The sequence below is a fragment of the Aquila chrysaetos genome, chromosome 10 (assembly GCF_900496995.4).
Source record: "Aquila chrysaetos chrysaetos chromosome 10, bAquChr1.4, whole genome shotgun sequence".
NCBI classification, from domain to species: Eukaryota; Metazoa; Chordata; class Aves; order Accipitriformes; family Accipitridae; genus Aquila; species Aquila chrysaetos.
Genome location: NC_044013.1, coordinates 20,942,903 through 20,966,433, shown reverse-complemented (window position 1 = coordinate 20,966,433; position 23,531 = coordinate 20,942,903). Strand labels below are relative to the sequence as shown.

General features: G+C 37.5%; 1 protein-coding gene across 4 annotated transcripts in view; it reads left to right on the top strand.

Moving 5' to 3' along the window:
• ACSL3 (acyl-CoA synthetase long chain family member 3) overlaps positions 1-23,531 on the top strand; it is a 55,063-nt gene that overhangs the window by 24,630 nt on the left and 6,902 nt on the right. For 2 of the 4 annotated variants that reach the window (XM_030027739.2, XM_030027738.2), the window contains 11 exons: positions 2,666-2,843; positions 8,978-9,087; positions 10,370-10,508; positions 12,390-12,540; positions 13,147-13,270; positions 13,558-13,629; positions 14,138-14,277; positions 15,014-15,186; positions 16,290-16,364; positions 17,390-17,581; positions 18,873-18,987. In XM_030027739.2, coding sequence (XP_029883599.1) covers positions 2,666-2,843; positions 8,978-9,087; positions 10,370-10,508; positions 12,390-12,540; positions 13,147-13,270; positions 13,558-13,629; positions 14,138-14,277; positions 15,014-15,186; positions 16,290-16,364; positions 17,390-17,581; positions 18,873-18,987 — 1,469 coding nt within the window. Of the gene's footprint in view, positions 1-2,665; positions 2,844-8,977; positions 9,088-10,369; positions 10,509-12,389; positions 12,541-13,146; positions 13,271-13,557; positions 13,630-14,137; positions 14,278-15,013; positions 15,187-16,289; positions 16,365-17,389; positions 17,582-18,872; positions 18,988-23,093; positions 23,252-23,274; positions 23,469-23,531 lie in introns of those variants that run through there. The other 2 variants (XR_003925339.2, XM_030027740.2) reach the window with 2 other exon arrangements.

Below are 23,531 nucleotides of genomic sequence, written 5' to 3'. Positions count from 1 at the left end.
ACTTAAATATAAGGAAGGATGAGAGAAACCATAACCTGCTATGTGTCCTGCAAAAGCAGCATATAGGGAAATGCAGAAGAAAGGGACATACGGATGGGGCAGTATGTTAATATGTTGTAGGAATAGAGAAGAAACACTGGGCATGGGGAGGAAGGGAACATGGGAATTTAAATATATTGAAGACAGTAGGAAAAGTAAAACTCAAAACAGCTGCATTGAAAAAGGTCTTCTCATCTGTTTTCACACGTCAGTGTTCTTCAGAAATATAACTATATATCTAGATATAGAAAAATAACTATAACTAACAGTGTTATACTTCCTTTCTGTGAATTTTCTAACCTTTTAACAAAGGGAGGACCCATAAGGCCTTCTTTCACTACTTTATATCAAACGTGTTTAAGCAATGAGGATAAATTATTTAAGAGAATTTAAAAAAGGGAAAAAAAGCAGAATCACAAGTGTTATTCAGAAAGATCCATTTTTGACCCTTTAATGATTTATTATTCCAACTTTAGTGAGTTGTGTAGTGCATGGTGGAGATTACCAAAACCTGTTCATTTATGGGTTGGCAAACTTACCAGAAACAGTAGCAAGAATCTGCTTGTATTTCTTGGCCTAATTGTTTGAGAGCAGTATCCTTGAGGCCATGCTGCAGGTAGAGTATAATGGTGGAAAGGGTGTTGCCAGATTCACTGCTATAAATTGATTTCAACTGATGAGCTTGTCGCGTATTTCCAAGTCTGCCAAAAATACTCAGTTTGGGGGAAAAATAAAATGTCCCAAATTGGAATTAAAATTCCAAATTACTGAAATTTGGATGGACAGGAAGAGGTGCAATGTTTTCTTTGGAAGCAGTAAAAGTTTTCCACACCAGAAATATCTTGGTGTGTTGAAACCGAAAGGAACTCCCAGGTCTTTCTCCTTGGGGGGCTGTAGCTGCGAGCGCTGGTAGTGGTGTGAGCCCTCTGCCTTGTGGTGCTGCAAATGTGGTCGGGCAGCAATTCTGCTGTGATTCTCTCACCAGTTACAGCAGAGAAATTCAATGTGACCTTTCTTCTCCAGTAAGGTTTTTGGCTCTGAAAAAGCCTGTTTGCCAATGAAGCTGAGTTTCTGTGAATAAAACAGGAAAACCTGAGCAGTTAGTTGTGTGAGAAATGTTTATTTTCTGGTGAAATTGCTAACTATTGCTATTGTTGGCAAGTATTGTTTTTTTGTTTTTTTAAATGGTATTTTCTCATGAAACATTCATGAAATTTCCAAGCAGCTGCACATATACCTGTCCTCAGTTAAGAAAGGTTTGTCCTGCTAAACAAGTAGGTTAATGAGCAATGTGCAGCAAGGCTGTAGTGGGTATAACTCAGTTACCCAACAGTAAACTGCAGTAGTTTGTAGAAGTGTTTTGATAAAAGAAATCTATTGGATTTTATTTTTCTATTAGAGGTTGAGAGAGATTTTAAAATTCATTTTATTAAAGTAGTGGATGTGGAAATACAGACTCATTAGACATGTAGTTACATGCCAAAAAGTTGTTAGATTTTACAGCCCACAAGTTTGAAATTTAGTTAAAGTTGATAAATGAAATGTGGAAAACAGAATGGGGGAGGAAGAGGTTTGCTTTTCTAGCTTTTTTCTTTTTTAGTGTTTGCTTGCATTTATTACTAATGCTATGTAGTCAAAGAAAATGTCTGAAATACTTGACTAATAAAAATTGTATGTTTCAAAATTGTCAAGGTGCTTGTATAACTAGAAGGGTAAGATATAATAATTTAGAGTCTGGATTTTCAGTGTAAAACATCTTCATACTACTTCTGTATATGAAAATATCTAGGATATCCTCAAAGAAATATCCTATTACTCAGTGAGAAAATAGTACTGCAAATGTGCACATAGAAATCTATGATAGATAGTGACCTGTAAATTCAAATCCAATTTTACTGTGCATCAGCTTTCCCATATAGAAGAAAAGTGAGATTGCTTAATGTTTTCCACATGACGTTTCAGTACTAAGATTTGCCAGTAATTTCCAGTCTAGTCTTCTGTCCCACCTTTGTTTAACAGTAAAAAAAAGGACAAAAAGATTACTCCTCTTTCCCCCTGACATTTGTTTCGGAACAAACAAAGGGAAAGGGATTTCACAATTTCTGACGGAGGAGCCATTGATACACTGCTTTCTGGACTCGTTTTTCTATTTTTTTGGTTTTGTTTCCTTTAAATAAGAATGAACACCTAAATATCATATTTGTGTAGGAGACTTGTAGCCCAAATATCCAAGAAGGCAAATATAGTGAATGTATTGTACTAGCTAGTGCTTGTCACCCTTCACTTAAAATAAAACAAACCTTTGTAAAAACTAAAGGCATACGGGTCCGATAACCACAGCCTTTCAGAGGGCTTCTGAAGCTATGAAATATGGTGGGAATGCTTTCCTAATGTGAAAATAGAAACTGAGGTGATAACATGCATGGAGATATTGCAGTATTTGTGTTGGAACTTCCACAGTCCCTGTAGTTTTTGGCAAGAATATTACTCATTATCTTGAGTAAACCGCTGTTACAATTCAAGTAAATATTCCTTCAAACATCTGGAGTTTCTTCATGTGGATGAAGATGTAGTAGGATGTGTTAAGGATTTTCGTTTTCTAAATTGAGTTTATTATTCTTATTAGGTCATCCTTGGCAAGTACACCTGGCTTTCATATGAAGATGTATACATTAAAGCTGTTAATTTTGGAAATGGCTTAGCAGTATTGGGTCAGCAACCAAAGACTAACATTGCTATCTTTTGTGAGACTAGAGCTGAGTGGATGATTGCAGCACAGGCCTGCTTTATGTGCAACTACCAGCGTAAGTATGCGTCTTTCCTAAAATTTTTATGTCTTTGGATCTTGCAACACAATCTGAAAATAAACCTTTTTCTTACTTCACTTTAAATACTAAGAAAACTTTATATAGAGTTTATATAGAACATCTAAAATTACAAGTAAAAAATACTGCATAATGTAGAGACTGTGCACTTTGTAGTGTTTTGCTTTATTGAATAGAGAAAGCTGTATCTGTTTGCAGATGGGGTATGGTTTCAGTAAGTATAGCTTGCTCAGTGAATTTGAGAGAGGTTTATTTTCTTTTAATCTCAAATCAGTACAGATTCCCAAGTTTCTAAAAACAAACAAAAATCACATATGTGAATTCATTGACTCAGTTTCAGGAGCTGACGTCAAACCTTTATCTGTGCCTGTAAGTTTTGTTTTAACTGGATATTTTGTCAGTTCTTCAATTTTGATTTTGGTTAGAGTTTATTGTATTGTTATCTCTAAAAAGTGAAAAGGAGCGAGTAAGTCCTGACCTTATTTTGGGGAGCTCTTTCAAATTAAAAACTTGCTTAGTAAACTGTAAGTCATTCCTTAACTCAAGCCTTAGGCTAGGCTGATACAGTTTTTATATTTTTATATTTTTCTTTCTTCTCTCTGCCTCTTGACTTTCTCATAGTCTATTGCAGTCATTTAATACATCCTAATTTAACCCAAGTGCTGATTTGAGATTGTGCTCAAGGACAAGCTTGTTGAGTCCTAGTTATTACTTCAGAAACCTTAAGATTGTGTTTAGTTTTGGTGAGCTATTTGAAGTCAGTCTCATTCGTAGTATCTGTTTTAATCCTACACTAACTGGATCCTTAACCCTGTCAGCGGACTGATACGAGGTTCTCCAACCTGGATGATACTCCTCATTTTCTCATGGAGTGACCATAAGAGAAGTGGTTTTTGGGCTCTTCCGTCTGGTGACAGTCCGATTCTGTAACTTCTAGTTACTTATCCTGTAGTCTTCTGCTGTTTTATTGTGGAGATCACGAAGTGTGCTGGGGCAGAGCTGAGTCTGCTCAAGGAGGAGAAGGTGCTTTCTTGGTAGGTTGTGTACACTGGGCAGTTGCAGGCTGTGCTGGAGGTGCCTTTGAGGAGTGGCAGAACAGGACAGACTGGCTGGAGGTGTCCTTGCACAGCTTCACTTCACAGCACAGGGCAGAAGCAGATGCAAAGCCAAGTCTGCTCCCCTTTCACTCGAGTCATGTAGAGGGCAGCAACTGTGTTCAAGGTACATCTCTGCCACGGTGGAAAATCTGCTCTATAGCCTAACCTAGTCTGAGCCTAGGCACAAGGATATGTGCAGGAGCTCTATGCCTGTTTTTCTTGGTGAGAAACCTATTGAGTGCTGAGCTCAGCTTGGTATAGGAATTGTTTTCAAATGTCTGCTTCATCATCACTCCTTAGTATGTCATTCACCTAACTGTAAGCCCAGCCTGGCTGGGTTCTGTGATGTTCTCAGGGGGACATCTCTCATTTTCCCACAGGGCACTCTAGAAGCTGCTGTTCCTCACAGGGTTTGGCCTCTTCTCTCCCATGCCACATTTACCCTTCTTTGATAAGAGATGGCCTGTAAAAGCCAGATGTGCAGAGATTCCTGATTTACTACCTACCTACACTAAAGATGTATATCATTTAGGCTTTTTTTTCAGATTCTGGAAGCAAGCCTAACAAAATTGTATCTTAAATGGTCTCTCTCTGCTCAAAGCATGAGTCTGTTTCAGTTTGAGAAGCCATACATTCATGAGTATGTAGCAGTTTTCATTTAAGTAAGTCTTTACTGCAGGGCTGTGTGGTTATTTTGTGTATACCCTTACGCTGTATTATTCTCTCAGTTTTAAGGGTGGAGTTGGTTACACGATGTACTGCCCTAGCCCATACCATTTCAAAATCAGCCTGCTTGCCTTGTGTGATAACTGGCTTTGCAGACGAGGAGAGAGTGCATGTTGTATACTGTGACTTCAGCAAAGCCTTTGACATTCTCCTGTAGGACCTGTACAGCCAAACTATTCAAATAAAGACTGGATAAGTAGATGATAAGGTGGATGGAAAAATTAATTGGACCATTGGCTGAAAGGATTGTGGTCAGTAGGACGAAGTTAGTTGCCAGCCCTTGGGGATTGAGTCCAATACTGTTTAATGTCTTTATTGAAGGCCTGGATGATAGGACAGAGTGCAAACACAGGAGGTCTCAGCCTGTAGCAAGCTGGGGGCAGCAGCCGGTACACTGCAGGGCAGGGCTGATGTACAGAGGGGCCCGTCAGCTGGAAAAGTGGGCTGTCTGGAACCTCATGGAGTTCAAAGAAGGCAGTTACAAGTTGCTCTGTGTGCTGGAATACTGCATGCACCAGGATAGGCTGGGGGACAACTGGATAGGGAGCAGCTTTGCAGAAAATGACCTGGGGGGTCCTCATGGACAATGAGTATGCCATGCTGCCTTCCAGTGAAGGCCAGCAGCATCCTGGGTGGTAGTAGCATGAGTGTAGCAGGTAGGTCCAGGGAAGTGAACCTTCTCCTCCTTCTGGACGCTGGTGAGGCCGCATCTAGAGTTCTGTGTCCAGTTTGGGTCTTCCCAGTAGGAAAAAAAGACATTGACATACTGGAGTGAGTCCAGTGGAGGGCTGCCAAGATGCTGATGAAGGCGTTGGAGAACGTGACATATGAGGAGAGGCTGACAGAGCAGGGTCTGTTCAGCATTAAGACGAGTGAGTTGAGATCTTGTTGCTGTCTAAAACTATCTAATGGGAGCATACAGAGAAGGTGAAGCCAGACTCTGCTCAAAGGTGTGCTTTGATAAGACTGGAGGCAACAGGCACAAGTTGAAACACAGGAAAATTTGATTAGATACTAGGACAAACTTCTTCATTGTGAGGGTGGTTAAATACCAGAACAGGAGCCTACAACGGTGAAATCTCCATCCTTGGAGATACTTAAAACTGGACTGGCTGTGGCCCTGAGCACTCTGCTGTAATGAACTGGTTTGTGCAGGTGATCTTCCCAAGTGCCTTCCAGCCTAAATTCAGTGATTTTTTTGGTCCTTTCTTCAGTGAGTGCTGCTGACTTGCCTACCAGAGCAGACATCTGCGCAGGCTGTTCTCGGATGAGATGCCTCTGTTGCTTTTAAACTATATGTCTCATAGTACACTGTGTCAGTTCTTTTATCACTTCTGGGATCTGTTAGATTCCTAGTGACTATCCTGGGAATAAAATGCAAAGGCTTGTATCAATCACTTTTTCTTTGGAAGTGAAGTACACTTACAAATCCTAGGAAGATTTTGTCATTTGAGGAAAGAAAATATCTGAGATAGCGGATGGATGTTGTGTGCAGAATGGTATGCATGTGGTTTTGATTTTGTTGGATTAATGTTTTAAATTCCCTTATTGAGACATGCTTCAGCACACTGTCTGACGTGGTATTTAGCATCTAAGCTGTATGTCATCTTATGTGAACTTGGCTGATTTGTGTGTTGGCAGATGATGATATTATCATGCAGTATTCATGGTCGGTTTGCTGAATGAATTATAAAATTCAGATGATGTTGAAGTAGTGTGGCAAGACATTGCTAAATTACTTATATTAGCATTTTTCAGTTTACAAGTTTCACAACAGCTAACTGCTGTGGTAGTGTTGTGACATTCTTTCCGAATGTGAAATGTTTTAAATCTGATGGTATGTGCTCAGAACTGATGTCAGGAGAGCAGGTTCGTCTGCTTCATATGTAGTGTTAGAGATAATGCCTTTTGTACCACAGAATTAAAATGGGGAAAGTAATTTTTGTTATGGACTATTTGCACAAACAAGTGGTTTTATGATTAGAAATACTTGATTGTACATTTTACATTGTTTGAAGCTATTTAAGTCTTGTATTTGCAGGAGGTAGAGTGGGATTGCTAGTTCAAAAATGGAAAAAAAAAGTACTAACATGAAAACAGATTTTCTTCCAAAATATCTCCTCTTCATCTCTGTGAAGAGCTCTTCACCAGTGTGGGCAGATAAAACATCTGAGTGTATAAGCAAATAGTGAAATAAATAGGAAAGGTTATGTTTCATTTTTCAATCATGCCTTCCTGAAGCTTGAGCAGCAGTGGTTTTGTCAGAATTGATTTGGCTGAAGCCTTTAAAGGTATATTTTGCTTTTTATGTTTGATGTATGGTGGACGCTGATAACATTTTACTTACATTGAAATAAATGGCAAAAGTTCTGTTTGTTTCTTTAGGGCAAAGCTTTGTTCTTTTATATTAGCTGGCAAATTTAGTGGTGTTGAGACCTTTCTTTTTGTCAGCCTCCTAGAGCAGTATTCCTAGCAGAAGTTCAGATATCAAAGACTTGCTTGTACAATTGCATATGTAAAGATGAACACAAAAGATAATCCCCTCTCGGTATGTTGTCAAGAGAACAAGGAGAGAAGAACAATTACCTAAACTTTCAGATTTGCCCGAAAAAGTTTTAGGTGTCAATGTGGAGAAGTGAGAATTTCACAGATCAGAGTCATTGCTCAGGTTTTTTTTTTCTCCATGACATCAGTACACTGTAATATAAATGGTATATCTCTCTTTCTCTTTGTCATATAGCTGTAAGTTGTCCTTGACATACTTATTTGTAGATGAGTAATTAACTACATAAATGGTTATTTCAGAGATTATACTTTTCTTTCCGGGCGGTGTGTCATGTTGGTTGTGCTTGTTGGCTTGGGGAAACTGAATTTCTGCTAGATGTTTATGTAACAGGGGTCACTGCAGTAAGTAGAGAGAGCTCGTGGGAACTAGTAGAGGGACTCTTCTGGACTTTGCTCCCACCAAATTAAAGAAAACACAGTGCATGTGCATTTGCCCTGCAACAGTTCTGAACTATGATGGACTGTTTTAAGAAGGAAAAAATAAGTAGAGGTCAACTATTTACTTTTCTGTGTAAGAAAACTGCTTTGGAGTTCTTCCTTAGTATGCTGCACTGGGTTAGTAACTCCCTGTACTTCAAATGTTAGAATACAACAGAGTTTGATTCCCCCCCCCCGCAGTGAACGTAGTATAGCTACAGCTCTAACATACAATGGCTTATCTTGTTTTAATGATTATGTTGTTTAAATATTCAGCTAAATCCAGACTAAAATACAAAAGCAATTCAGATACCTAGCATGACAAAACTTCCAGCGCTGATCTTGTAATTATTAATGGTTCTGTTGATTGACCTTGCAACTTTTTTGAGATGTTCCTGTTCAGCATTCTGCTTGGAAAAGAGGAAATTAGTATTTTTTTTTGAGAGCAACACCGCTCTTCCTTTTTGAGTTGCTTTTTTCTTCCCCGGACTCTTCTTGTCTTTTCTCATTCAGTTCTCTTAAAAATGGCAGGAAATTAAATATGATTTTAAAATTGTTAATATGAAATAATTGCAGTTTAACACTCTTATCACTAATGAGGTATCCTTAAATCCAGGAAACAGTGTTTCTAATAGTCAATTTCCTAAATATTTTTTTTTCCTTGCTATTCTGTATTCTCATGATGTCAGTTCAATGTCTAATGATTGTGATGATTAAACCTTTATCATGTTGTTTTAAATAGATGGGAGAATGTGATAGTCACAGATTTATTACTGTGTGAGAACTAATCTGCTAATGACAGGTATTACAATGTTATAATGTCTTATTAGCAGTCAGTTGTAAAAGGCTAGTAAGAGAGCATGTGAATTCTGAAAAGAGAAGTCAGGTAAATGAAAGCTGTTTCTTTCCTGTGTACAAGAGGACTGTTAAACAGTGTATTAAACTGAGAACAAAAGCCTACTTTTAAAATGGTAAAAGCCATGAAGGTATGAGAGTATATCTAGAAGAGAATTACATAGAGTAATGTGGTTTTGGTACCTCTAGTTAGACCCTGAAAAATAGTAAACAGTCACGTAGACGATGGTTGTTCTTTATTCCTTCTGGGAGTAACTGAAAATTATGCTGTATTTAAATCCATATAGTATGTATTTTCTAAACCACAAAACTATACCGCTTTATATTAGTTGACAAATATTTTTACTGTGTTGCCTAACTTAGAATAGGTTAATCTCAGCCCTTTATTGTAAACTATACTTGAAAGTGTAACATAGAGATTCACCTTTTTTTTTTTCCTATTTTCTGTTTCAGTTGTTACTCTGTATGCTACTCTGGGAGGCCCAGCAATAGTACATGGACTAAATGAAACGGAGGTGACCACCATCATTACTAGTAAAGAATTGATGCAAACAAAATTGAAGGTCAGAAAACTGTTCTTTGTCTATCTCTTTGCATTGTATCTGTTCATTATTGTTAAAAGGCCTAGTTCGATTGTATGGAACAATGATTTATTGCCTTTCTATAGGACAGACACTTCTTCTAGAGATAGGATTTATGTATCTGTCTTCATGTACAAAAAACCCCGTTAGTTAGCCTTCAGTGGGATTTAAGCTTCTCAATGACTCTGGAGAATAGGATGAGTAATTTGCCCTATTGAAGAGCTGTAGTGCTGCCTGCAGCAACACCTTTACAAGAAACTGCTATAGCTTCTGGATGGATTTAGTACCTGTAAATTTAACAGTTGAAGCAAATGGGAAGAACAGAAAAATGTATAAACTATATGTGAATAGCTAAATGTGATCATCCTCCTGATTTATTGTTGGACGTTTTCCCAGCAGAGAATGGCTCTTAAATCTAAAGATGGGTGCTCGAAGAGTTACAGCTGTTTTCCAGTGCAGGAGAAAGCTTATTAAACATTAGAACAGTCAAAAAACTTTTTTGATGTACTGACCCAGGTTGAATACACAAGTGGAACAACTAATCTGCATGAGTTTCATCATCATGTGTTTTGGGGAAACAAGACCTTTCAATAAGGGAATTGTTTTAATGGAAGACTGCACTATTGCTGAATTTTGAATTAGAATTTTCCAAACCTTTTTTTTTTTTTTCTAAGTTACTAGAATGACAGTATGTATACAATGCACATTTATTTCAGCTTGCAGTAAGAGGATGAATTTCTTCTGTTAGAGATAATCATCTCTTCCGCTAGAACACTGAAAAATGTTTTCGAACTCACATTTTGATTGAAATGCTTAACTAGTGCCTGACTAATAATTTTCTGTGTTTTTGCTAGCTGCTCCTTATTTTAAATGGCATAGTAATCAAGGAGCAACATAAGAATTACTGTGAGCTCAGTGTTACCAGTTTCTCTGTGTTCTATGAGAGTGGAAAGTCAATTATCTCTACTGATTGTTGCAGTCTTATTTGTGGGCTTTTCTTGAAATAAGACCCAGATCAGTAAATGGTTGAAAAAGTATTTGGACTTGTAAGTTAGAATTGCAGGACTGATTTAATTTTCTAATGTGGAAAGTTTCAAGCTTTTCAGCTGAGCTAGACAAGTTTATCCTCTGATATTTTAAATCTTCAGGTATTTTATGTCAATTCTTTTTTGAATGTATACAGTAAATAGTTTTTATTTTATTCTTTTTTTCTTGTCAGCACAAACGTCATGTTTGATTTCTGAACACATGTTCATTTCCACAGGAAATTGTTTCTCAAGTTCCACTTCTGCGACATATTATTACAGTTGATGGAAAACCAACAACGTGGTCAGAGTTTCCCAAGGGTGTCATTGTTCACACTATGGCTTCTGTGCAAGCTATGGGGGCCAAGGCAGATACTGGTAGGTTCTCCCTTCTTTCTTTTGGATCATCTAATTTGTTGTCCTACTTTGACCCTGTTAGGCAAACTTCGGGAAATTGCAGATCTCAAAAAAAAATTATCCAGTGATTAACCTTTTATCATCTGCTTTTTCTTTGAATAAAATCTGTGGGGTTTTTGGTTTGGTTGTGGTTGGATTTTGGGGTGTGGGTTTTTGTTTGTTTTGTTTTTCAGCAGAGTAAAAAGCTTTTAATAAAAACTGTCTTTTCCACAAACAAGTGTCACATGCTGAAGAATAATTTTAGGATAAGTGTTTAGGCCAAGATAGAGAAACTTAGAAAGCATTCTTATGATGAGACATATTAAAACCAGGTTATTCAGAGCACGCAGGGAGAATTGTCATGTGTTTTACAGCAAAAGAGATCAGTAATTTGCTACCATTAAGTTTTGTTAAATTCAGAAATAGCAAAATGTAAAATAGCCATTTAAATCTGATAGAACTTCATCACTTTTATTGCATTTCTGAAAGTATCAATCTGCTATGTAAATTTCTTGAACTCTGTTTCCAATCTATGTAACATTTTTAGAATTAGAACTCAGAACTTCAGAAGGTGTTTTAATTTTAACTATTACCATAACAAATCTTTATTCTTGGCTCTAAAGAGCTGCTAAACCTAGTATCTTAAGATTTAATTATATTCAGTAGTTGCTTTTTTCTGTTCTTATTCTTTGTGTTTTCAGAATCTTTTAACCACTGAAGGCACATGAATGTTGGATTGAATTTTGTTTTAGGAGTGGCGGGGTGCTTAATGCATCTGCTGTTGATGTTCAGGGGAATGGCAGGTTTGCTCCCAACATCGTGACCTCTCAGTTTCTTTAAAAGATGGTTTTCCCTTTTTGATGTACCAGTTTTACGTACTATTAAAACTGTTTCAGACAACACCGGCAGAAGAAATTATGGCTATAATTCATTAGCTCCTTGAGGTTTGTTACTATGTGCTGTGTAAAAAGGTGTCTAATCCTTCTTTCTTCAATCTTTTAAATATCACATACTATACACTATAATAAAGGAACACTATCTTTGTTAAGTTAACCATTCATAAATTGTGGAATACTACAATGAATTGTTTATGGTCAAGCATGTTCAATTAATGTTATATTAAGTACATGAGCTGCTGCTTATGTTTTTTTTCCTCTGTGTTGTTCATTGTGCAGGATGGACAGGATTCAGTGAGTGGGAAATTATTAAATACGCTTTCACTCTTCTCATTCAGTGTGTATGTTGTCCTGCATGTATTGTGCATTATGCAGTTTTTCCTCTGAATAAACACAATTGTTTTTGTATTTTCTTGCTCTCAGTGCAAGTATTTAAAAACCACTTTAATACTATTAAAGCTATTGAACTTCCTTTAAATATTTATAGAAATTGGACCTCATGTTGGGTCAGCAGTGCCTTGCTGCAGGTGTTGCAAATGAGGCAGTGTGTTGTTTCCCCTGGCCAGGGAGTGCATGAGAAAGTAGCTTTGCAAATGAGGGTTGAGCCTGCGGCAGCCTGGGACCAGTGCAGCGTACCTTCCTAAGGATTTGAAGCTCAGTGGTATTTTGGAGAAGGCAAAGTTCTGCCAATTTTTCTCTCCTCTGCAGTAATATGGGAAACATAATAGAAAAAGTGTTGTCGTGGTAAACTAGGACAATCACTCAAAGTATTGCTCAGCTAATACAAAGAAGTTTCTACTCTTTGTGGAGGCACTTAAGCTTGACCACAGTCTTTTTAACCAAAAGCAATAGCAACAGTCATGTGGTGTTACATTGGAATGACTGCTGAAATGTGTCAGTGTATCAGATCTCCCAGTCTGATAGGCCCTCCACACGTTATATGTTCTTTTTTCAAAACAAATTACAGGAAACAAACAGCAGGCCAGGCCTGTGCCCTCGGATATCGCGGTGATCATGTACACAAGTGGATCCACAGGAGTTCCCAAAGGAGTTATGATCTCCCATTGCAACATAATTGCTGGGATAACTGGAATGGCTGAGAGGATTCCAAATCTGGGGTACGTACCAACGGTTACTTACTAGCAAATAAAAAAGTCATGTAGTTGCATGTAATTTTAGATGAATTACCATGTAAAATATTAACTGTTTTATATTGCTTTGTCTGTGACACATCATACTATGCACTGATGTCTGAGCATCTTCCAGTACTACATTAAATGACATGACTACTTCATGTGCTGTTTGTTCTCTCGTCTTCTGTATGTGGGCAAGACCGGGACACAAAAGCCTGTGAGGCCGCCTTGCACTAGAGTGGTTGAAAGCTTCCCTAAGCAGTACTTCCTTTGGTTAGTGTTAAATTCTGTGGTTTCTTTCTGTTTGGTGCAGTTTTTAATCTTGTCCACAGAGTTGCCTTTGCAACCATAACACACAGTTAATTGTCTTGGGATGAGTAAACATCACACTTTGTTCATGCCTTAAACCTACAGTATGTAGTATGCAACTTTTGAAACAAACCCTGTATTATTTGAAATATGTTCTCAAGCTCAAAGGTGTTTTTCCACTCTCTCTAGTTCTGCAGTAAGCTCTGTGTAAATTTAGCTTAATGACTCATCTGAGGACTCTAATGGTACAACATAAACCATTCTTTTAAAAATTCTTTACAGGGAAAAAGACATCTATATTGGCTATTTGCCTCTTGCCCATGTTCTGGAGCTGAGTGCTGAACTTGTGTGTCTGTCTCATGGATGCCGCATTGGTTATTCTTCGCCTCAGACATTAGCTGACCAGGTATGTTGTAGATGTAAGCCCTTGTGGTTAAAAAAAAAAAAAAAAAAAAGAAAGAAAAAAATACTCATATCAGATCTTTGTAATACTTCTTAAAAAATATTACAACAAATCTTCCTTTCTACAATTCATGAAACGGGGTTAGTGGTTATGACTGGTACTCTGGAATAGTTTTAATTGTTAAAATATAATTTAAATGAAAATGATTGTTTGAAAGATGTGCTATGTCATTTTTTTTCTCATGTTAAAAATCTTGAATGTGTCTGCTAGTAAACTTTTCTTCACTTTAGTCCTCTAAAATAAAGAAAGGAAGCAAAGGTGATGTTACTACACTTAAGCCAACCCTAATGGCAGCTGTCCCGGTAAGTAACTGAAGGATAAATAATTTTAAAAATTATTTTAAAAATGTAATTCAGAATTCAAATTTTTAACAACAAAATTAATTCAATGATCATTTAAATTAAAAAGGTAGAACCTTTGAGGTTAAGCTAGCTTAAAATAGTATTTTTGGTATTTATTTGTGCGTTAGGGGTAAACATTCATCATACGAGTGTCAACAATTTTCAAAGTTTAAATAGCTATGGGTATTAGATTGATAAACAATAGATGATGAATTAAAATGGCATAGTAAATGAATGGAATAAAGATAGTTGGCAGCAGGTAGCTTGGGATTAACTAGTACTCCTGCTCAGATGTTTGCTTTCCTTGTCTCTGTGAACATCTTGCTATCTCTTAGCAATGGAAGAGGAAGCAGCCTGGGAGTGGGTTGTCATCAGAAACATACTGGAATGTCTAGATATTTCCTTTTTGTTGCACTGAATTTAGGATTTCTGTTTCTTTGAGTTAAAGTTAATCTTTCTATGTAACTAGGAAATTATGGATCGGATCTATAAAAATGTCATGAATAAAGTGAATGAAATGACTAGTTTCCAGCGGAATCTGTTTATTTTGGCCTACAACTACAAAATGGAACAGATTTCCAAAGGTTACACTACCCCGCTCTGCGATAGGTAATTTTAATTTTATTTTTAATGGCACCAAAAAAATGCTTATCGAAGTCTTACCACGTGAGCAGTATCTGATTTTTTTTGTGCTTTTCTTTGTTTTAATGTTGACAATTTGAACATGAACAAGTCTGTAATTAAGTGTAAATTGAAACAACAATTCAGTAGTTTGTGTGATGGTTTTAAATATTTCCTGGTATAGTTAAAGTGAGTGTTATATAACTCAAAACTGACTGGACATTTATATTCATTGCATTATTTTCATCAGGACTTTAATAATGGATGTATACAATTCTTGGGTAAGATGGGAAGTCCATTCCTATAGATAACTGTAGACTTCACATTTTCACAGAAGTGAATCATAGAATATCTCAAGTTGGAAGGAACCCATAAGGATCATTGAGTCCAGCTCCCAACTTTAGTGAGACTAAAGGATAATATAATTGCAAAATTTATACAGCTTATTTAAATTATTTTTGAAGGGAAAATTGCAGAACTTTACTGTCTTACTAAATCTACCTTCTCAAAATATTTAACTCGTTTTCAAATTAGAATGTGGAAACAGCTTAGAAATTTGTGCCTGTGTTTTTTTTAAAACTTGAATGTGCTTCTTTGAAGTTTTCCTTGAATGCCATAAAAGTTTATTTGAAGATGGTGGAAACTTTCAGTTCAGATACGACATTAGGTACTCTCTTGTTTTGTTTTTACACAACAAATACATACTCTTATCTTTGCATTTTAGCCTTATTTTCCGGAAAGTACGAATGCTGCTAGGTGGAAAAATTCGCATCCTGCTTTGTGGAGGAGCTCCACTCTCTGCAGCAACTCAGCGGTTTATGAACATTTGTTTCTGTTGCCCTGTAGGACAGGGGTATGGACTAACTGAATCAGCTGGAGCTGGAACAATCACGGAAGGTTGGTGTCAGTGCATCCCACTGAGTGCTGTGATCCGTGCTGAGCGCTGTGCCTGTATCATCTTTGACAGTATATTTATTTGGTGTATGCTACCAAACATAACTGGTGAATCCTGGGGATTACTTGTAATCATAAATGTATAAAACAGTAGGAGTACTAATTTTGACACATTGTGCTAAAGCTGGTGACCTACATTATAAAATGAATGTTCTCATTTGTGTTGGAGAAACCTGTAATAGTGTGAATGGGATCTTGGCATCATTGCACTTACTGGTTGAATGGAATAAATTATTTCTAATTTTGGTGAGTATTTTGAGATGTTAGGAAAATAAAAAATGGAATGCAAAAGCCTGCACCAGAGTTTAATTTCATATAACAGAACTTAATGGTTTCAGTTGCCTTTTAGTCCTGACATTTCACTCATATTCAGTGGTGGCAGAAACAGTCAGAGCTGCTATTTTTTGGCAATGGTGTGATCTACCTGGGAGTCATATGAGTAGTATCTAAGGTTCATTGCTAGATTATGATTGTAGAATATGTATTACATTCTTCGGTGATCCACAAACTGCTGTGGTGTGCTTTTTTATTCCAAGAGGTCTTTGGAAGTGGCTTCTTCGGTAGCTTGGGAAAAAAAATAAATAGTGGAACTGTAATACAAATGATCTAGTCTCCAGTGATGCTCTTTTGGAAAGGTGTCCAGATGCAGGAGTGTTTGGGACTGAGACTTTAGGAAAGTGAATCAAAATACAGAATCCCTGAATTGTTACGAAATATTGCTACTTATTTCAGAGTCCAGCAAACGCTACTATAAGTTCTTGTGCCACTTGTGAAGCGTGATCCGCATGGACAAGTTATTATCAAAGCTGTGTTGATATGACTGGAGGTACCTGTAAATACAGACATCTATTGACTTTGCAGGATAAGGATTTTATCTGCATTACCTTGATAGATCCATTGGTTTTCTTGAAAGTTCTGTTCTGTGAATTAAAGTTCAGAAATAAGTAGCAGTTAATTTTCCCTAAATAAGATGCATGACAACAAAGATTTTTCTAATCAGTTTTGGTAAAATTTTTTTCTGAAAAATGCTCTTTTTTAAATTCTAGTTTGGGACTACACTACAGGGAGAGTGGGAGCACCTTTGGTCTGTTGTGAAATCAAGTTGTTGAACTGGGAAGAAGGTGAGAATTTCTGTATGTGATTAAATTATAGTGTGTTTGTAAGAACTTTTATGTAGCTATTTTTCTATTGGGCTTTGCTCAGTAGTAGTAATTAGAAGACTATTTCTTGGCTTTTTAAATTTTAAATGCCACTTTTACCTAGAAAAGTTTGATCTTGGGAGAGAAAAAATGTAAAATAAATTCCTCAGCGCTTTTTAAACTTACAAATACCTAGACAGAAGCTGTCAATGTGAGTGGCATTTTGACTAGGTTGTATCATGACTCTCTTTGGCTATACTATTTCTTTTATTCCAGTCACTGTAATTGTATATGCATATTGTGTAAATGTATACAGCATTGTACCTCTTTCTGATTTAGATCAGTATTCTTGCAGTACGGGGTGCAGGTCTTGTATGTTGTGTCTCAAAGGTGCTGGATTCAGGAGACATCAGCTGAAGTGTATGCGTGGCACCTTCTCTTGCCATTAAGAAATTATTTTAAAATAGTGTTCATATTATTATTATTAAAATCATTAAAAATTGGCATATGAAATGGAAGCTTAATGGGTGCTATATAAAATAGATTTAATGAAGTTTGAAATGTATTTAGGTGATTTCCTTTCACTGTAGGCTTTTATGTATTGTAGAGTAGAAATACATAATACTTAAGGGTGTTTTGGGATAATGTGAGACCTTATAGTTTTTTTCTTTCCTAAAATATGAAGCAAAATTTATCTTTTTTATGATTCGAGCCTGTATGAAACTGATAGAGCATGTTAGTGCTGGCAGAAAGATTGCATAGAGATGGCATTTGCCCTCTGCCCATGTGTGAATTTCACTGTTTGTAAACACGTATTAAATAGCTGTTTATATGCTGAAAAGAATTGGAACCACCTCTTCTCTTACTGAACTGTTCAGGCAAGTGGTAACTTTGGCTAAGGACTTACTAACGTGTTTAGTTTTGTATTTAAATAGTAAAAACAATAGGTTTTTTTGCTTTGGAATATATTTTTATTCTTTTTAACATAATAAAAACCATACTTTTAGGTGGATATTACAACACTGATAAACCATATCCTAGAGGTGAAGTTCTTATTGGAGGGCAAAATGTGACTGTGGGCTACTACAAAAATGAAGTACGAACCAAAAAAGATTTCACTGTCGACGAGAATGGGCAGAGGTGGCTCCATACTGGAGACATTGGAGAATTTCATCAAGATGGATGTCTAAAAATTATTGGTGAGTTAATAAATTCAGGTGAACATATATATACATTTGTCAGGGCTGCTAAATACTGTAATTAACGCCCCCAAAATCTCCATATCTCAGCATGCAGTCTAAAGCCCTACCATGTATCCCAGTGAAATTCTGATATGTTAATGTAAACTTGATTTTGTTTTAAAAGCTGATTTTTAAAACAATTGCTTCCTTTTAAAACAGTCTTAACATTGACTCCACTCTGTTAGTGAGACTGGGTAGTAATTAGAGAGTTAAAAACAGGCTAATTGGGCTAGATTAGCTGCCCTAGGTTTTATAATTTTCTAAGTGTGGAACTTGATTCAGTGAAAGGGCTCTTTTGATAATATGTGCTTAGGAATTAAATAAGCCTTTTCTTAATCTTGCCATTTTTTATAATAAGTTCCTTTATCATAAAGGAACTAGAGGAAAAATATACTAAGGTAAAGGTGTTACATGTAAGTCTGTGATAGGGTCATAATTCTTTGACACCTGTAGGCACAAGAATAGGTGCCCTATAAACTACCAGGTGTCTCTCGAAATCAGTGGGTTATTCAGAGTGCTCTTTAATCCTGAAAACTAAGCTTATTTGGTTTATTATATGAGAAGGATCTTGGGTCCCATGGCAGCTGCCTTGTACTGGTCAAACTGGTCAGACAGCTACAAAACTACCTTGCCTGGTTGCACAAAGCAGCATGAAGGTATATAGCAAAGGAGGGGTACTCCTGGCTGCCATCAGAGCTAGGTGGGTAAGGTCCTGTAAGTTACTTTTGCCTTCTTTGGGCTATGTACAATAAACTCAAGTAATTTGGGCTTAATTTTTGGTTCCTATTGTTGTGTTTCAAATAACAGATGGACAGTTGCTCTTTAAATATGGATTTAGCCTGGGAATAAATAACAAAATGTCACCAAATGCTGCATTTCCTGCCTTAAGCGTCTGGACCAGACAGTGCAAAAATGTGTGCTTCTAGCCAAACACTGGCTTTTGCACAATCCTAGTTGTCTTTCATTCTCATGCCAGTGGACTCATATATGAGATGCTGTTCTAAAGGCAGAACATGCACGGGATTGAAACATGTTCAATGTTTCAATTGTAACATGCCTCATGTTTAAGTGAGGCACAGATTGATAAAACGCGAAGTCTGGAAACCCGATATTAAATGTTTCTGGTACATTCACCAAACGTGAGTCAGCTTACCTTTTGGCATTTATACATACGTTTCAGAAAAGTAAAAATCAGTGTCTAAAGTTTTGTGTTCTGTAATTAACGTTTAATTCCTTTTTTCCTCAATAGATCGTAAAAAAGATCTTGTAAAACTCCAGGCAGGAGAATATGTTTCTCTTGGCAAAGTAGAAGCAGCTCTAAAGAATCTTCCACTGGTAGATAATATTTGTGTGTATGCAAGCAGGTAAGAGGCAGCTGATACTTTGTTATTGCTGTATTCTTTGTCCCACTGAATCAGTAAGCAAAATTTTCTGCCACTTAATGTGTGGAATTTTTTAAACCAGTTGAAAAAGGAGTTTGCTTATAATACAATGGAATACCTTTCTCTATCAAAACTAAAACACCTGAAATCTATGTTCTTATTTTTCCTTTCCCTTTTTTCATCATTCGTTGGAAAATGCCAAGAATGAGTCTCTCTCATTCCCTTTTCCCCAATCTGAAAAGCAGCTAAGCTCTGACTGCATTCATAATAGACATCACTCAAGCACTTTAGAGATTATTACCTATAGAAGCCCTAGGACACCTTGTTCCTTGCTGTATTTAGCTGTGATCTGTTCTTCAGATGGAGTACTGTTGTACTTCAGAGCGAGGCGGGGGAAAAAACCACCAACAGAAGTAGACCCAGAAGCTGTCTTGTGCATCAAAAATACTTTTCTTTAACCCCTGCAGTACACCAGCAGAAGCCTTGAAGCTTGAGAGAAAACCCTCTGTAAATACTATGCAAACACACAATTAATAAATGATAATCAAATGTCCTTTCTGTTTGCTTTCTACATGTACTACTGAATTAGGCATATAAGGGCTCAAACATGTCTTAAGTTTCTATTTCTAGAATTTCCTACCTGTGCATAATATAGACTTACAGGTATAAATATACTTCAGGTGGTCTTTGTTTCCTGTCATCATTTTGATGTTTGGAAAGTCATTTTGGAGCTTCTGAGTGATCAGAAATACTCTGATTTCCAGTATGGCCACAAAAGCCCCACTTGATAGCTTTGATTGAAAGAGGCCAGGACAAGCATACCAGAGAATTGCTCGGTGGTAATAAATAGAAAATTAACTTTTGGTTTGTTCACCTGGTTCTCTGTGGTGTATTTTGTGTTAACTAATGGTAGTCATCCTGTAACTTCAGTTTTGACAATTTTGGATCAATAGGCTAACACACATTGGGCATGCCACTGCTGAGAAAACTTCATTATATTAAGCTTTATTTATGGTTTTGACCTGTTGGGTGAGTCTCACGTTTGCTTGCTTTGACTGCCTGAGGTTATGTGCGTGTTGTGAGCACTGTCTGCAGTCTGTGGAGGAAGAGGTTCCTATAGATGGTGATTGCTGCTGTTCTAGGATTGAAGTTCACTGTTGGAATTGTACTGTCAAATTTTGTGTTAGTTTTGCCAGGTCAACATAATATTGGAGGCTAAAATGCACTTGCCAGACAAGCAGTTGACTCTGGTAGTCTGTGTCTTGTCTATTACTTAAAAATAGGAAAACCTATGAGCAATTTTTAAAGGTAATTTACAAACAGAGTCCAAGTACATTCCAGATTGGGTTTTTCTGCTGCTGCTGTATTTCTTCTTAATACTTTCATGTGTGTAATTTGGCATAAGGAGCCTTGTAATACAGATTCTCTGAATGGTTGTCCATATGTACGTTTCATTGTGAGTATATACTCACACTCAGCAGTGTAAGCTCGGAGACTTTTCGTTAGCAGTGCCTATGACCTCTCTTATATCCTGTCTCTTCTTATACTTTGCCTGGGTGATCTCGTATGTAAGAGTCCTTCATTTGTAGCTGTTCTATCTCCCACATGCCAAAGGACAAGGAGGGCAGTCTTCTACAAATCTGATTTGACCTTAGATCTTGGGGTGCAAAGATCCTCTGAACATGGTAGTAGGGAATCAAAAGTGTTTGCATGATATCGCTGCTTCAAAAGCTGTATTAATTGACCACTTCAGACAAAACAGTGATATAAGGAATAAAATGTTTGCTGAAAGGAATTGTGATTAGAGCTCCTTCAGAGGAGACTCCTGCTGCTTTATCAGCACTTCACCCATCCAAGACGTGTTCAGTGGGTCTCAAGCATCACATCAGGAAAATGAGTACTTCAGTTACCTGAGGAATGAGCGAACATGGCAAAAAAACCAAGGGAGTTCTCAGGAGAAGCTCAAGGAGAGCTGATAAGAACCAGACTTTGCAGAAAAGAAATTGTGATATTGATATGTAGTGCCACTGTGTATGTCTGTTACCATAGGTCCAAGTGCAGTACTTGGGTAGGACCTCAAGCACAGCAAGGGAATGAGGATGCCTAGTGTAGGAGAGATGTTTCGGCAAAATCTCTTTGCATGGAGGAGATGACTAAGGCGGTCCTGAGGACCAAATTCTGAAAATTTCTTCCTTCATGCTGTTGTTATGACCTCCAAGACTGAAGATGCTAGCAAATTCAAAAGATCTGCAGAAGAAACAGTAGTGGAGAGGCAAGTAGCTGCTCCAGAGAGATGATGTAGTCTTCAGGGTACTTCTCACAGCAAACAGTGCTTTAGCATTTGTACTGCAACAAGCGAAGATTTAACTTAGCTACACATTCCAGGAGCTGTGAGCTCCAAGGTGCTCTTTCCAGGAAAAAGCATAGTTGGACGAACCTGTTTGTCCAGAGGAAGTATGCTTCTACTCAAGAGGCTGAATTTTAAATGAACCAAAAGTCTGAGGCTTACCCAGCCAACTGATTACTTCTATATGCTGTTTATCCCTGGAGACACTGATGGTATTGCTGGACATGACCTTCAGCATGTCAAAAGACTACAGGAACCAGGGATGAAAGTGCCAGAGTCCTTTGTGTCCTGGATGCCTTCATATGTAATACATACACATTACAGAATAGACCCTAGACGAAGTTACAAAGGTTCAGTACAGAGTATAGCACGAGTGCGTGTGGGTGGGAAATCAGAGAGAGACAAAGACAGAAGGTGAGATGCAAGCAGTAAGTGATACTGAGGCTAATCTGAAGTCTTTCTGTAAGTACAGTCTTAGTAAGAGAAAAATGAGAACAGTTTTGAGTCAGCCAACAGGCAAAGCTTGTCAACAGATGATACCAGGGAAGCCTGTGTTTGTAATGGACTTTTGTGCAATCTTCACAGCTGCTGTAATATGCCCATTATAATTCATACCAGTAACAAAGGAGAAAATTGCAATGTACAGTAACCGAAAGGGTATTTAGAGTTAGTATTTTAAAATTATCCTGGAGACCTTAAAGGATAAGCTAAAGTAATCTCCATACTGGGGTTAAGGTTCTGTATTTTGCATTAATGATCTATCTGGTGAAAGAGAGTTTTAAGAAGTTTTAATAAATCTGTAGACGGTTAAGGTGGGTCAGGACCAAAAATACAGTGGAGGACAGGATTAGAATTCAGAGCAAGCTTGACTAGATGGACATTTGCTTGAAAACAGCAGCCGGTTTAAAGAGGGGGAAACGTAAGTTATACTTGCCCCTAAATAAACTGCAAAAATACAGGATGAGGACCACCAGCTGATTGCAGTTTTATAGGAGCTGACATGAGTCAACAAGTGCAAGTTGTTGCACCTTCTTCAAGTGTTAGAAGAAGGTAAATAATATGGCATAATCAGACGTACAGCCTACAAGATGCACAATGATCTTTTTGCTCTACCAAGCATTAAAGGGTCTGAGTTTGACATGCAACGCTTCAGAAAAGGTGGACCTCCAGGAGAAAAATGGGAATGTCTGGGAAGAGATCTGTTATGCATGACTTAGGAGGAAATGGCATTGCTTAAATTCCTAAAGAAACTTAAGAAAGGAAGGATGGCTAGAAAGGTGAGAAGGAGAAAAAAAAAAAGTAACAGTCTGTGAATGAATAAATGGCTTCTGTGGGAAGGAGAGGAACATCTGACTATTGGCTGTATGAAAATAAAACCCCTGTAAACTGCAGAGAGGAAGAGTCAGGAATAGCCATCAGGAACAGCTTACCAATGCTAAGAATAATGAAGCATGGACATTAGTGTTTGTCTGATGTTTAAGAATGGGTTAGACAAACTTCTGTTACGTGTAGTTGACTGTGCTTCAAGGCAGGTGAATGAATTAGTTCATCTTCTGAGATTGCTTTCAGCTCTCTGATTCTGTGATCTGCTTTGTTAAAATGTGGAGAGTTGCTATGTGAGGTTCTGTTCACATTTTCACTGAACTTTACACCATCTGAAAAGTCCTGAATACCTGTTCCAGGGCAAGTTGTGCTTCAGTGTTTTCCAAAGACTTTAAGATCACAGCTTCGTATGTTCTAGGCATATCAGGAGCAGACAAAGATTGCCAACGGTAGAGTGAGCGTATGGACAATCACTTGAAAGAGAAAGAGAAGTCACTTCCCTTACAGAAGCAGGCGTTCTTTGAGATGTGTTGTGCATATGCTCATTCCACAACCTGCTCTCCAACCCCTCTTCACTGCAGTCCTCTACTCCTCTACAGTAACTGGATTCTGCAGTTGAGAGGAAACTGAGGTAGGGAAGCCGCACACCAGTCTTCATACCGGGATGCAAAACATGAGGAGAGGCAGGGCGCATTGACATCGTATGGGTACTGCTTCCCCAAAGCTTTGAGCATGAGACACAGTGGAATATGCATATGGACAGCACACCTTGAAGCAATCCAGTTGCTGTAAGGTAAGTAGCTTCTCTTTCTACTTATTTTTAAGCAGGCAAAGGTAATTTGTGTACTGTTTCAGA